General features: G+C 40.1%; 1 protein-coding gene across 1 annotated transcript; it reads right to left on the bottom strand.

Moving 5' to 3' along the window:
• Positions 1–453: 453 nt before the first annotated feature.
• Positions 454–13,428, bottom strand: RHAG (Rh associated glycoprotein). Its single transcript, XM_068183227.1, has 10 exons — positions 13,212–13,428; positions 8,509–8,692; positions 6,980–7,130; positions 6,639–6,786; positions 5,757–5,914; positions 4,763–4,900; positions 4,416–4,537; positions 3,599–3,684; positions 2,668–2,741; positions 454–1,988 (listed from the first exon to the last, which is right to left on the bottom strand). Exons 1-10 carry the CDS (start codon positions 13,342–13,344, stop codon positions 1,911–1,913), a joined length of 1,272 nt encoding a protein of 423 aa, XP_068039328.1. The 5' UTR covers positions 13,345–13,428; the 3' UTR covers positions 454–1,910.
• Between the last annotated feature and the right edge of the window lie 321 nt (positions 13,429–13,749).

Genomic DNA, 13,749 nt, shown 5'->3' with positions numbered 1-13,749 from the left:
GTATTTTTCAACCTTAAGGATTCTATAATTCAAAATATTAATTACTATAATTCAGATTATTAATTTACTGCCAGTGGGTGGTGCTTCCTCATTCAGGTATTCCTGTGTGGTCAGGACTCAAAACTAGTGAAATTACCTCACTCTCTTTAAGGTGAATGAAAGACCCTCTGAACTCCCAAGCAGGAATTTGAGGGGTGGAATTCATGAATTGAAGATGAGATTTTTACAGGCTGTGCAGAGATGGAATCTTTTTCAAGTACTTCAACACTTCATAAATTATGCACAAAATACTTCTAAAATTTTTGCAAATGCAGTATTTACATTGTTTAATGCTTCCCCAATTTTTACAAAAATGAATGTGTGACAGCTTTGAGAGGATAAAGGTCATCTTACAGCCAACAAGGTAGAAGAGAGTCAGTCATTGCACATCTCCAAAAGAGCTTATCTGAACTGAAGTGTGAGACAACAAATGTATTTTTATTCATGGATAGAAATCTGACATATGCAGCAGTATACAGCAGGTATAACATATGGGACAGCCCTGCCTAGTATATTTCTAAAGATTTTAAAGGAAAAATACACCATCAGAAATGAAAATATATGTCCTATTTTATATGGGAGGAGTTTTCCCGTTAAGTCTGATAAGTAAGACTTGAAAAAAGATCGTAGTATTAAAAAAAAGGTTGAAAGTTCACCCACTTTGGCCTGTTATTCAGACATCAGGAGTAGCTTTCCATGAATGATGTATTGAGGCACTGTGTTCCTTCTGCTTGATTTCCACTTCCCATCCATTGTCTCTCAATGGATTATCCCAAGCACGAAGGCACCTCATGGAGTTCCTTCAACTACCTCAATTTTTGTCTCTGAACTGAGCAGCCACTGTCATCACTTCTCCAATGAAGTTAATTTTCCTTAATTTAGCTTCAGTTTTCTTCTTTTTGCTTTCACTTCTAGGAGAAAGTGACTTCAGAGTTAGTGACTCACCTCATGGAAGTTCTCTGCCGAGTCGTCTGTAGGTTAAACATAATTTCTTTCCAATCAGTTCCAAACAATTCATGTTTTTCTGGAGCTGGCATTAGTTCAGCTTATATTTCTTGCCATTAACACTGCTACAATCCACTTATTACTGTTTAATAAAATAAGACCTATTATGCAATCACTTGGTTTTCATAGCTCCTACTTAGTTCCCTTATTATGTCCTTGAAACTAACTAAATCTATGACAATAAATAAATAGATCTATTACAATAATGAATTTTTTACAATTTCACTTTCTTTTCCCTTTCAATAAACATATTGATACTCATATTGCCTTATCAATCACTGTATTCTGTGCTTTGCCATAAAAATTATTTCGACATTTTGCTTCCTGTCATAATCAAACTTCAAAATACAGCATGTTTTCTCCTCCATCAGAAAACAGGACAACACACTTTCTTAAAAACTTAAGCTGGGATACTCTGGTGAAAAGTTTGTTCAAATCCATATTAAAAAAATATAAATTAATTTCTTCTTGATTACCCCTATACAGTTGAAGGATGTACCTCAGAAATCTCAGAATTAAATATCTTGTCCTGTGATAATCTTGAAACCCAAAGTTTATTACAACAGCTATATTGTTGTCAGTGACAACAAAAGGTAAAATATAGATAATTTTAAAGAGCAATTTGTGGTGTCTTTTTCTGATGAACAAATATATTAGAAGGACCTAATTTATTCACCTGAGCTTGGCATAATGACTAAGTAATCTAAAATCAAGCTTGTTTTCTTTTACAAAAATATAGTTATCTTCAGCCTTTTCTTAAAAACCTGGTGAGGTTGGGACAATACTTGGATGTTGTTTCATTGTTTCTTAGCATTAGAAACAGAAAAGAGCATCATTAAGACAAATACTGCAGATTAATTATTTTTCTACATGGCAGCTTCAAATCTGCTGTGCTCATCACGGTGGCTGGAGTGAATTTCAGGTACTGTCTCCTCCTCTGGAACCTGCCATTATAAACAAAGAAGAGCTCAGTTAAGGATATATAGATTTGCTTTTGCCATAAAAGAAGACTAAAGTGTGCCGAGAATGTAGTTCTATTTGTATATATTATATGTCTGCTTATTAACATTGACACGGCCTGACATGAGTCATCATTTCTGGATACTGAGGAATGAACTCAGGGTTTTCTTCATAGAAGAAGGAGTTTAATTTATTGAAAAAACTAATAAAATTTCCTTTAACTCCACATTTTATTTACAAGGAATATATATTATATATCCTTGCCTTGCCTTTTTGGGTTTGTCCTGGCATAAAACGATAAAGTTCAGATTGCCTAAATTAAGAATATTCATCAACTTCTGAAAAGGAAGAGGATACCTGATACAGTGAGCACGTAAGAGAGAGTTAAAGGCCTCCACTGTGATATCCATTTGTTGTCTCTCTTTCTGCTTTTTGTTCAAGGTGAGTTCAATGAAAAAGGCATGATTACCTAAGAAGGCCAAAAATTATCCTGAAGGTGGCCTGGCCTTGATAAATTCACAGCCTGAGGTAGAGCAGGATTTTTTAATTTTGAAGGGGCAGTCTTTCTGACTCATATGTGCAAACCACTAAGCCCAGGAGAGTGGGGTTGCAGTGACTGTACATCCTCCAACGTAATGAAAATTAAAGGAGGTTGTGTCTTACCTCCCAATAAGCAGAGTCATCAAAGCAGTTCTGGTCAGATACTTGTCCCAAGAAGGGGAGCTTTAGAATAACACCTGCAGGAAAACCAGCATCAGAGGTTTAAAAAATGAAGAAAATGACCAAATAAATGTCCCTCAGCTGTACCCTAGGCAGCTACATTTTCTGACTGATTTCCTCATCTACAGGAGTGCCCAACCATCCTGGGACCTCAGGTCAGTTGTTCTGAGGGGTGATGCAGATTTCGTCGTACAAACATAAAATGAGAGCATAAATAACAGCTTGCTTTGAATTGACCAGATTTCAGACCCAAATTTTCTATTTCAGCCTGATTTTCTGTTTGTTTGTTTGGAAGTATTCACAAACACATGGAAATGCGTGACACCTCATTGAATAGGTCTTGATCTCAAACTAGTTTCTGTTCAGAATTTAAAGTGTCTGAATCTGGAGAAGAATTCCTTCCAGAACAACACTCTATTAATCCTATAGACATAAAACTCAGTATCTTTGGAGCATGTATTCAGTAGGATATATAGAATCACAATATCATAGAAACATTAAGGTTGGAAAAACTTCCAAGACCATCAGGTCCAATCATAGACTAAACACCATCTTGTCAACCAGACCAGAGCTCTGAGTGCCACATCCAGTCACTCCTTGGACACCTCTGGGCATGGGGACTCCACCACCTCCCAGGGAAGCCCCTTCCAATGCCTGACCACCCTTTCATTGAAGAAATCCTTCCCAACAAACCTGAACTTCATTTGAAGACAAAAATGTTGGAAAAATGCTTTTCCATATTTGAGTTTCTGGCATCAGGACCCATTATTTCAATTTTACATTATTCACACAAAATTGTTGATACATTTAAGTTTTCCATGGAAAAACCTCTAAATTCACATGTGTTTTTAGTCACTATAAGCATCACACTGACCTGTGAGTGCTCCTCCCACAATTGCAATTCCAAGTGTACTTCCCAGGGCAGCAGCTTGCAGAGCAGGAGTAAGCACTTGACCATTCCTGAAAAGGGTAGAAAACCAAACCATTGCCCATCAAAAGACTGTTACACTTTGAGACTGATGATCAGTCTTACAGCTTGTAGTTGCTGCATGCTGGACCAGGTGACTGATAGAAAAATATCCTAGGATCCTATGAATTTCCTATGATTGGAAAAGATCTCCAAGAACATTGAGTCCAACAAATCCTGCCATTGCTGTATACAAGACAGAATTCATGTCTTGTATACAGTTTAATTAAACTTAAATTTAACTTTGTTTTAGGCTGCAGATGAAAAAAAGTTCTTTGAGAAGGTTATTAATGTCCTGTAAGCCATTAGAGAATACTCCCTGCTGTCAAAACGACCAGCATTTCATCCTTCTGGAGTCTTATGAGATAGTGGAAAAAAGCCATTTTGCCTTTTTTTTTTTTTTTTTGAAAACTTACAAATACCAGCAGTGTAGCTGTAGAGTCATAATAAAGATTTTTCTATGTTATGGTTCAGTGTGCTGTTTCTTTATGATGTTTTAATTTATTTATTTTTGAGCTTTTAATCTGCAACAAGCTTGGCATTTAAACAGTGTGTTAAAGGCAGGAGATCAAGAAGAACCCAAATTAAATGAGAATACAATTCCTGACATCAAATCAATGATGCATTTCTGAAAAAAATCATTATTAGATCCAAAGAAGGTAGCAAATTACAATAGACCTTCAAAAATCAAAAAACTTCTTTCTTTCTTCTCTCTGTAACTCACCTACTTTCCGTTTTTACTGCAGTCACTATGATGCCAGCAATACCCCCCAGAATTCCAGGTAAACCATGTAAGTTGTGAACTCCACAAGTGTCTTGAATTTTCAGCTTGGATGCCATCACAGGCTGCAATGAGGGGAAATAGGAAGTTTAGAGTCAGTTTATAGTTTTCCATGATCTCTAGATGGATATGCAAAAGAAAGAGCAGAAGTACAAGAATCAAATCATTATTAAAAGTCATCACTACCTGGATTTACTGTATCTATCCTCCCTTTGTAGCAAACCCAGGGAGCTCCAGGAAAGCCAAAGAGAAATAAAAAATGGGAGCAGAGCTGGGTCCCCAGTACTTACAGTAAGGAACTGGAACCCAAGGACAGAGACAATTCCAGCAATGACCCCGATGAACATGGCAGAAAAAGGGTGGATTTCCAGGTCAGCACAGGTACCCACTGCTACTCCTCCTGCCAGGGTGGCATTTTGAATGAGAACCTGCAGAGGGGACACAGAGCAAGGCAGAGGTGACACATGAGGAGCCGAGGCTTGTTTTAGGGCTGAGTGCCTCTGAAGGCTCCCTTGCACATGCTGGGCTCAGACAAATAACTGCAGCTGCTGGAAAGGAGTGGGTTAAAACTGAGCTGGATTTTAGGGCAAGGGGATAGAAGCTGGTTTGATTTTGTCTGTTGTGCAGATGCACTGAGATTTCCAGGGAATGGGTCATTTCCTTGAGAGACCTTTTGGCTGTTGTAACAAGGAAACTCAAATAGGAACTTCTTTGGAATAAGATTCAAAAGTCCACCTGAGCACTGGACTAATGTCTCTATGGTTCAGCAGCTTCTGTGAACAAGAGAGAATTATCACAGAATCATTAAGGCCGGAAGAGACCTTTGAGATTAATAAATACAACCATCAAACCAGTACAACCACCATATTCCCAGTCTACTGCACTGCTTTTCAACCTTTTCTGTGAAGAAATTTCTCCTAATATCCAGTCTAAACCTGGCCTGATGCAACTTGAGGCTGTTTTCTCTTTTCCTGTCACTTGGTATTTGAAGAAGAGACCAAGCCCCACCTGGCTGAACCTTTCTTCCTCAGGGAGTTGTAGAGAGTGAGAAGATCCTCCCTGAGCCTTCTTTTATCCAGACTGAGCCCCACCCCTCCCCAGCTCCCTCAGCCACTTCTCATCAGACTTTATAGGTTTTACAAGTATAATAGCTCTAATTCTGGCCATACTATGGGGAAAGGCTCCAGATAGCCTGGACAGATAGATGGACACTGGGAATCTGCCTACTCATCCTTATTGGAGAGGGTTGACTCGATTTAACAAGGGTTATGATGTGATTCTTACCATACTGAATTTGCCTCTTTTATCCACCAAGCTGGAGAGAGCGAATGTTATGACGGTACAGGCAGCCAAGGAATAGTAAGTGTTGATAATGGCTGTTACCTGGGCTTCTGCAATGGCAGAGTTAAAACTGGGCCAAAAAAGCCAAAGGAACAGGGTACCTGCATGAATAGAAGTCAAAACAAAGCAAAAGCTGTTTAGTCACAAGAGCCAATACTACAGAGTGAGCTACAGGAAATGAGCACGATGATTAATGAGAAACATGGAATGGCCAAAATTCTGGAAAAAATAATAGAATATGCAGAAGCTTTTGACACTGGCAGCTGTGATTTTGAAACATGGTCTCCTGTCAAATATTACTGGAAGGCTTTAATGACCCCTTGTCATGCCCCACTCACTGTCAGAACTCACCACCACTGTGAAACCCCAGCCAGAACAGGAGGCACAGGCAACACAATTCACATGCAAATCCTTTATCTTCTATCAATACAACTGAAAGTTTTAGCTGTGCGTTGGTCTATGAACAGTTCTCATGTAGAGCTAGATATATGGTTTCTGACATTCATTACCATGACAGGCACAATTCAATCCTTTTAATTATGGGCAATTGCTTTGGAAATACTGCTGAAAAGCACAAGATTTAACAGAAAGGAAGTCACCACTAATGCACAGTGAAAACACATTTTATTTGATCTTTCCATCCTTGGAAGCAAGGAAAAACTGTAAAAATATGTGTGCCATAGAAAATACAGTGCATGCATGAGACTAAAATGAATTTGCCTCCCAAAGTGTATTTAGGAAAATGAATAATAACAGGTAATCAGAAAAAAATAAGGATGGGAGAGGGATGAACAGCTGATCAGCTCTCGATATTACTTCACTTACCAATCATGGCAAACATGTCTGAGTGATAGGTGGATTCATCATTTTCATGTTTGTTTGTCAGACCAGGACGGTACAAGATGAAAGCTGCAGCCAAACCAAAATAAGCTCCAAAAGCATGGATAGTCATCGAAGCTCCAGCATCTGTGGCCTGTACAGGGACCCAGAATAATGCCACAGATTTTATACAGCTTAAAGACAAGGGTCTGATGAACGAGAAGTCTGGAGGACTTAATGGTTTAATTCTGTGGTAGAAACCAGAGCCCAGCATAAGCAAACTGGAAGTATTACAAAGTTAAAGTATTTGTTATAAAGAGAAAATAATGATTGCTAAATAGTTGTACCTTGAATACTTCGGTAACTAGGTGCTCATTGCATGCAAACATGGTGATCTCCAGGAGAGTCAGGATCAGCATCTGAATGGGACTTGTTTTCCCCAGGAGTGCCCCAAATGAAATCAAAGCAGTTGCTGTACTGAAGTCTGCATTTATCATGCTGAAGTTAAGAAAAAGAAAAAAAAAACAAAAAAACACAACAACCCAAAACACATTAAAAAAAAAGATAAAACTAGTTTAAAAGCTGCAGGCTTTTTAAAACACTTCCAGGGATGTTGACTCCACAGCTTCCCTGGGCAGCCTGTTCCAATGCCTGACCACCCTTTCTGTGAAGAGATTTTTCCTAATATCCAACTAAACCTCCCTTGTGTTTCTTCTTGTCACTTCAGGCCATGTCTTCATGTCCTGTCACTCATTCCCTGGGAGCAGAGCCCAACCCCCACCCGGCTGTCTCCTCCTGTCCCGGAGTTGTGCAGAGCCATAAAGTCCCCTCTGAGCCTCCTTTTATCCAGGCTGAGCCCCCCCAGCTCCCTCAGCTGCTCCTCATCAGACTCACACTCCAGACCCTTTCCCAGCTCCTTTGTCCTTCTCTGCACATGCTCCAGCCCCTCAATTTCCAGCCCTGACTGCCACCTATGCTTCAAAGTTGGCAGTGGGGTCTTTGGTCAGGTTATTTATATAATCCTGGAAGCCTTGCACACCTGTCTGTCTCTGTGCACCATCTTTGCATGAGCTGTCAGGCAGGATCAGTGTTAACATGTTTTGGGGATTGGCAAAGGTAAATAAAACCAGAAATTGATCAAAGCCTTAGAGCACAGAGAGGCACTAACCTATGGGACCCTCTAAAGATGCCTGCCTATAAGCATTCGGGAGCTACTTGTATCATTCCTGCTTTCCTCTCAGTAATGTTCTGATGCTGATAATTTCAAAATTGTTTACAATTTGTCTCAGAAAACAGAACTGCAGATGTGGAAAACACTCTGAGACCTTGGTAGAGGCAGGACAGATGAAGAGGAGGGGCATTAAATGTACTTAGAGACATTGCCCATGAGGTCTCTTATTCTGTGATTGGTGTTCAGACCCTGCTGGAGTATGATGCTCATGGAAATAATTCCTTGAGAAGTAAGAGAAAGCCTCATGAGTGCACAGACATGCTGCTCCAGGCTTTCTTCTGTGATCCCATGTGTCATGGAAAGACAGATCCTTCCATGCCTGCTGAGTGCAGGATGTGCTGTGCTACTGCTGGAAATCTTCCAGCTTTGGCAGCTTCAGAGATTTAAATAAAATCTCTCTCCAGGACCCACACCTCCCACACATAATGTAGCACCTCAAATTTCTTCACAAACTTTGGTCACCTTGTCCCAGTCCATCAGGAGTGGCCCCCCCCCCCAATAGGTTAAGGGCAGAACGACGTGGAGAGGTGGGCAGTAAGGCTTACTGAAATTTAGGCTAAGTCTGACCCCATAGATGTTGTGGTTTATGGCTTCTACTGATGGCTTTAGGGAGAGAAATATAATTTTTTTTGAGTTCACATATACCTTTTGATGTTAACAGAAATTTTCCCTCTTTCCATATGCCAAAATCCTTGCACCAGAATTCCCCACTGGAGACCGAAGGCAGCAATGAGCATGTTGAAACCAACACTGCTGAATCCATATTTCTTCAGAAAGGTCATCAGGAAACCAAATCCAACAAATATCATCACATGGACATCCTGAAAGTCTGAAGGGAAAACACATCAATGTAGAGACTGTGAAGAGTGACTCAGAAGGGTAAAAATCTGGGGACAAAGGGTCATGCATGTGATCCATTCTTCCCACTTCATGACCAGTCTACCAGCTGAAAATGGAATGTCTGGAAAATGCCACACCTAATTATTCATTATATTGATTCCTAAATCATTATGGAAAGCCACTGGATCTCTATGCTTGCAAATTTACTTGTGTCTGGCACTGTCCTCTCTTTGTGAAGCTACCTGGAACATCATTACAGCTTCATGTCCTTATGGAAAAGTTATGTGCCCCTTCCAATCAAGGTGGTCAGAGCCAGTGTGTTCTGACTGGCTCCAAAATGGTACATGGGATTTGCTTGGGTGAGTGCTACATGTCCCAGGGCAAAGGAATGCTTTAGATCCCTAAAAATTACTGCCCAAGACATTGATCTTTTTACATGGATAAAAGAAAACTTAATTTTAAGGCAAAGTTTAAATTAAAAAATTAGTATAGTGAATCAGCATACCATTATCTTCCTTCAAATATTTAGGGATTTTTTGAAATATGAGTTTTGTTAAAATATGGTTAGTTATTTTTCTATGTTTTAGAGTTATTACTTTAATTTTCTTTTTATGGTTTTAATACAAACTGAGTCTATCACCACAACATGGATACTTTATATTTTAATTTTTTTTTTACCTTCAAGCTTTATGTGATTTAATTGACTCTAAACCAGGCAGGTTTGAGTCCTGTAATTGCAATTTTTTTCTGATTTTACTGTTCGTAAGAACCTCCAGCATAGAGAGACCGTTTTAAAAAAAAAATATTTCATTGCTCTTGCATGCCATTAAGCATGAAAAACTTGAGCTGGTTAGTGTAAATTTGGCTTGAAGTTGCAATTCCCACTACTTGAAGCATTCCACAGTTTTGCATTACCAGGCCTAGCCAAAAGAGGGCCCAGAAGTATAAGAAGTTACTGGGATTCAGAATAAACTCTTTTATATTTGCATTGTCATGTTCCAGCCTGGCCCTAGCACTGAAATAAGCAGTAAGAGCCTTTACTTTGCATTTAAGAAACAGCCTCGTTGGTTGGTTTGAGATTAGATTATAAACGTTTAGGTCCCTTCCAACCCAGGCCATTCTGTGATTCTATGGAAATGCAGGTGGTTCACAAACACCTCCAACCCTTTTTCTTTCTCTTCAGGCTGGACATTTTAAAGTTGTCTAAACTTATTCACAGAAATGGTGAATAAAGTCCTGGTTAAAACTAGGTTAATTCGTGTGTGTTGAGGACAAATTCCTTCTAGTTTAGCCTGTACCTTGAACTTTAACTATCTTTCATGCATGATTTTAAAGAGTAGGTCTGGAGTGACTTTAAATGATGAAGAAAACAGCGTAATTTGAACGGAACTGTTTCAGTAACTAGTGGAGTTTAACAAAGCATAGCACTTCTGGAAGAGAGGAAAATAAAGATTGGGAAAAACACTCCAGCAGATCCTGAACAAAGCCACTACACAGAATTCTGCAAGGCTGACCAAGACCAGCATATTATCTCCACTGCAAGGTGGTCAGTCTCAACACAAAGATGCTTCTGACATACTCCAGAGCTGATCTTGCTTGACCTAAAGTTGTAAACCATAGAACTGTGAACAAGAGGGATGCATAAGTTTTCCTAAGCCATGAGTCATGGATGCTCACAGGACAATGCAAACAGGATGCCAATGCAAAAGAAATCCTCTTGCAGTGCTCTAAGAACCATCACACCCCCTTGTTCTCCCATTCCAGTGGCACAACACAGCTGAAATTGTCCATCTAATTTGCAATGCCTGTACTTTTATCCACTAGAAACACATAAATTGCAAAGCTATGCTTTTGGAATGATCTCAGCTCAGCCCTCCTTAGCTGAGTGCAAAGTTATGCTGATCCTCCACTACTATTTTCATTTTTCTTCTGTCCAAAACCACTGAAACAGCTTGAATTCATGGTGCTAAGGTGTCTAAGGCATACAGAATCAGGCCTTGCACTGCAGTCCTGAGAATACAAATTACCTTCTGGATGAAAGAACTAAGTCTCTGTGGTACAGACAGGTTAACATCCTAAGGCATAGCATGGGAAGCAGTTTGATCCCATCCCTTTAGGGACTCAGGGGAAGTCCTGGCTCAAGACATTTCCTAATACACCTATACAACTATAGCATTAAATTTCTGCCAAGTCCCTAGGCAAACTGCACTTTTTTCTCCACTTTGTACAGGTAAATTTGAGAGTAAGGGGTCCTAAAGTGAAAATATAGGTATTGTGAAAATCTACTTTTATTCCCATTCTTTGTTGGAAATGACCTCTGTGAGGCCAGCATCTAAAAATTCAACATGACATTGGTGGTATTTGCTTGGTTTATGTCTCTACTGGTAATCTGAACAGCCTGGCCAAAAGAAATATATGTTCTTCTCTCCTAAAACAGTGTTCCCAGCTTAAGAGTAGCCCCTTATCCATGCTATGCCTAAAGCCATGCCTGGCAGGAGGTCAAGGGGCCAGTTTGCAGGAGCCCAAACCATTCCAGAAGGCTGCTCACAGGTCAATAGTGTGGGCAGCTGAGGGACAAGTGTGCAGGAATAGCAGTCAAAGACTGCCTGTGCAGGGAGACGTGGGAGACAGCAGGAAATTCCTCCCACACTTTTTAGACACTGATATTAATGAAGAAATAAGCATGGGTGATCTCTAACTGGGTAGGTTACATTTAAAAATCTATATTGTAGTGTTAGTACATTTTCATGTGCTGTCAAATTACTCATGTGTGTTTTGGCATCATTTTTGCCTAGGCCAACAATCACCTCCTGGGTGACAGTGGACCAAGAGTAATTCCCAATACACTGTTTATACAAGGCCACCTAATAAAGGAACTTGGACAGTTCAATACAATTGGGATAGTTTAATATGACACCAGCTAAGAGAGCGGCATTTGTTCAGCCTGGAGAAGAGAAGGCTCTGGGGAGACCTTAAAGCACCTTCTAGTACTTAAAGGGGGCTTATAAAAAAGTGGGAGAGTGACTTCTTAAATGGGCAGATAAAGATAGAGCAAGAGGGAACAGTTTTAAATTAAAAGAGGAGAGATTTATATTGGGTATTAGGAAGAAATTCTTCCCTGTGAGGGTGCTGAGGCCCTGGCACAGGTTGCCCAGAGAAGCTGGGGCTGCACCATCCCTAGAAGTATCCAGGGCCAGGTGGGACAGGGCTTGGAGCAACCTGGCATAGTGGAAGGTGTCCCTGCCCATGGCAGGGGGTTGGAATGAGATGATTTTTAAGGTCCATTCCAACCCAAACTTTCCTTTGGCTCTATGAACATCATTGACATGCCCAAACTGTGTCACGGAGAGCGGGCTCTGGCACAGCCCAAGGTACCATAGCTCAGGGATACTGCCACATCTCAGTGGAGCTAACCTAAATGTGAGTAACTAGCCCCTGATGTCCACCAGCAGCCTTGCATCTGGAGCTGAATAATGCCCTCATTTGCTGTTCTCTGACCCAGACAATGCTCTCTGGGAGAATATAAAACACAAGATTACTCCAGCCTCAGATCACATGCCCCTGTAACAGCTACTGAAAGGACAGTTAGGATGAGATAAAAAGAAGGTTCAAAATTACAAAATTACATTCAAAATTACACAGGTGCTCCCTGCAGGCAGGGAGTTCAGTACTCTAGGATCCTCATCAAGCACATTTCAATCAGGGCTTCAAGTCATTGAGGCCTCAGAGCCAAAAAACTGAACAACAAACCTTCAATACTGCCAGGAAAACACAGTTTGCAGCTCTGCAAACTTTGTTTTCTATTAATTCACAGTAGTCTTATCTTTGCATGAGAGAAGTGAGTAACTACTTCTCAGGCCAAAAGCTTTTTCTGATCTTCACCAAGAATTTGCAGAGCAACAAATCAACAGAAATATTTTTAGGCTAAACCATTACTGCCTAATGGAGCCACTTCTTCGAAAGATAACAGGGGATTATCCACCTTGTCACCAAAACTATGGCCCTTTTTGGAGTCCAGATTTCACAAACATTTTATAGTAATGATGCATATACATCTCAGTTTGCCTGTTTTCTTAAGACACCTTTTTCAAACCTCGATGGTAGTAATGAATGTTTTATTAATTTTAATTATTCAATACATTAATCAGGATAGAAGGTCTGGTAAGAAACACCCCCATCTGTCTCTGGAAAATGCTGGGCTCTTTCAAAGCAATACAGAGTTCTCCAAGTCTTAACCTGCTGTGCAAATACTAGAACTATTTCTCAGGCTCTTCTCTCCCAGAAAAGCAAACTTCTCAGCAGTGAGGTGCTTGTGGAATTTTGTATCTGCTCAGTTTGGATTTGTCTTTGAAGCCTGCTTCTTTCACACCTCAGAAAAACATCTTTGCCGCAAAGCACAGCTTTTTTTTCCAGCTTTATCAGTAGGTCTCATAAGTTATTCAGAAATCTTGCTTAGGATCAGTTTAAAGAAATTTCAGCTTCTATAAATCTTAGACAGAAGTACTTACGTGGGTATAACCTTGCAGAAGGATCTGGGTCATAATCCACAAATATCCCATACAAAACAATGACAATCACTTCCAGAAGAAGCGCCAGGATCGAGAACTTGAACTTCATGTTGGTGTCAAAGTCTGGAGGCATTGCTGGAGACCAGGTGGCTGTGAGAGCTTGATAATGGGTGTTTGCCTTCAGAGGAGCTGGCTAATTCCGTGGATCTGGGTGATATAGTAAAAAAAAAAAAAAAAAGAAACAGAGACGTGGACACACTGTCCCACCCACTATGGGAGGGAAAAAGTATACAGGTCAATATAGTGATTTCGATTTCCCAGGGTACTTCTGTCTGTTGGCTTGTATGTGGGTTTTTTTTCCAGTTTGTAATACAAACCAGCTCATTCGGCCACAGTTGTACTTCTCACTGCCTATATGTATTTTAAAAAGGAAATAGCCTTCAAGAAAATCTCACAGAGCCTGGTTTGCTGCACATAGTAAGGAGCAGTGACCCTCAATTGTGTTCCCTGTAGTCAAGAATATTTTCAATATTTTCAA

Source organism: Anomalospiza imberbis, chromosome 3 (assembly GCF_031753505.1).
Source record: "Anomalospiza imberbis isolate Cuckoo-Finch-1a 21T00152 chromosome 3, ASM3175350v1, whole genome shotgun sequence".
Classification (NCBI taxonomy): Eukaryota; Metazoa; Chordata; class Aves; order Passeriformes; family Viduidae; genus Anomalospiza; species Anomalospiza imberbis.
Note: the sequence above shows the minus strand (reverse complement) of the source record. Positions and strands in the feature narration are given on the sequence as shown.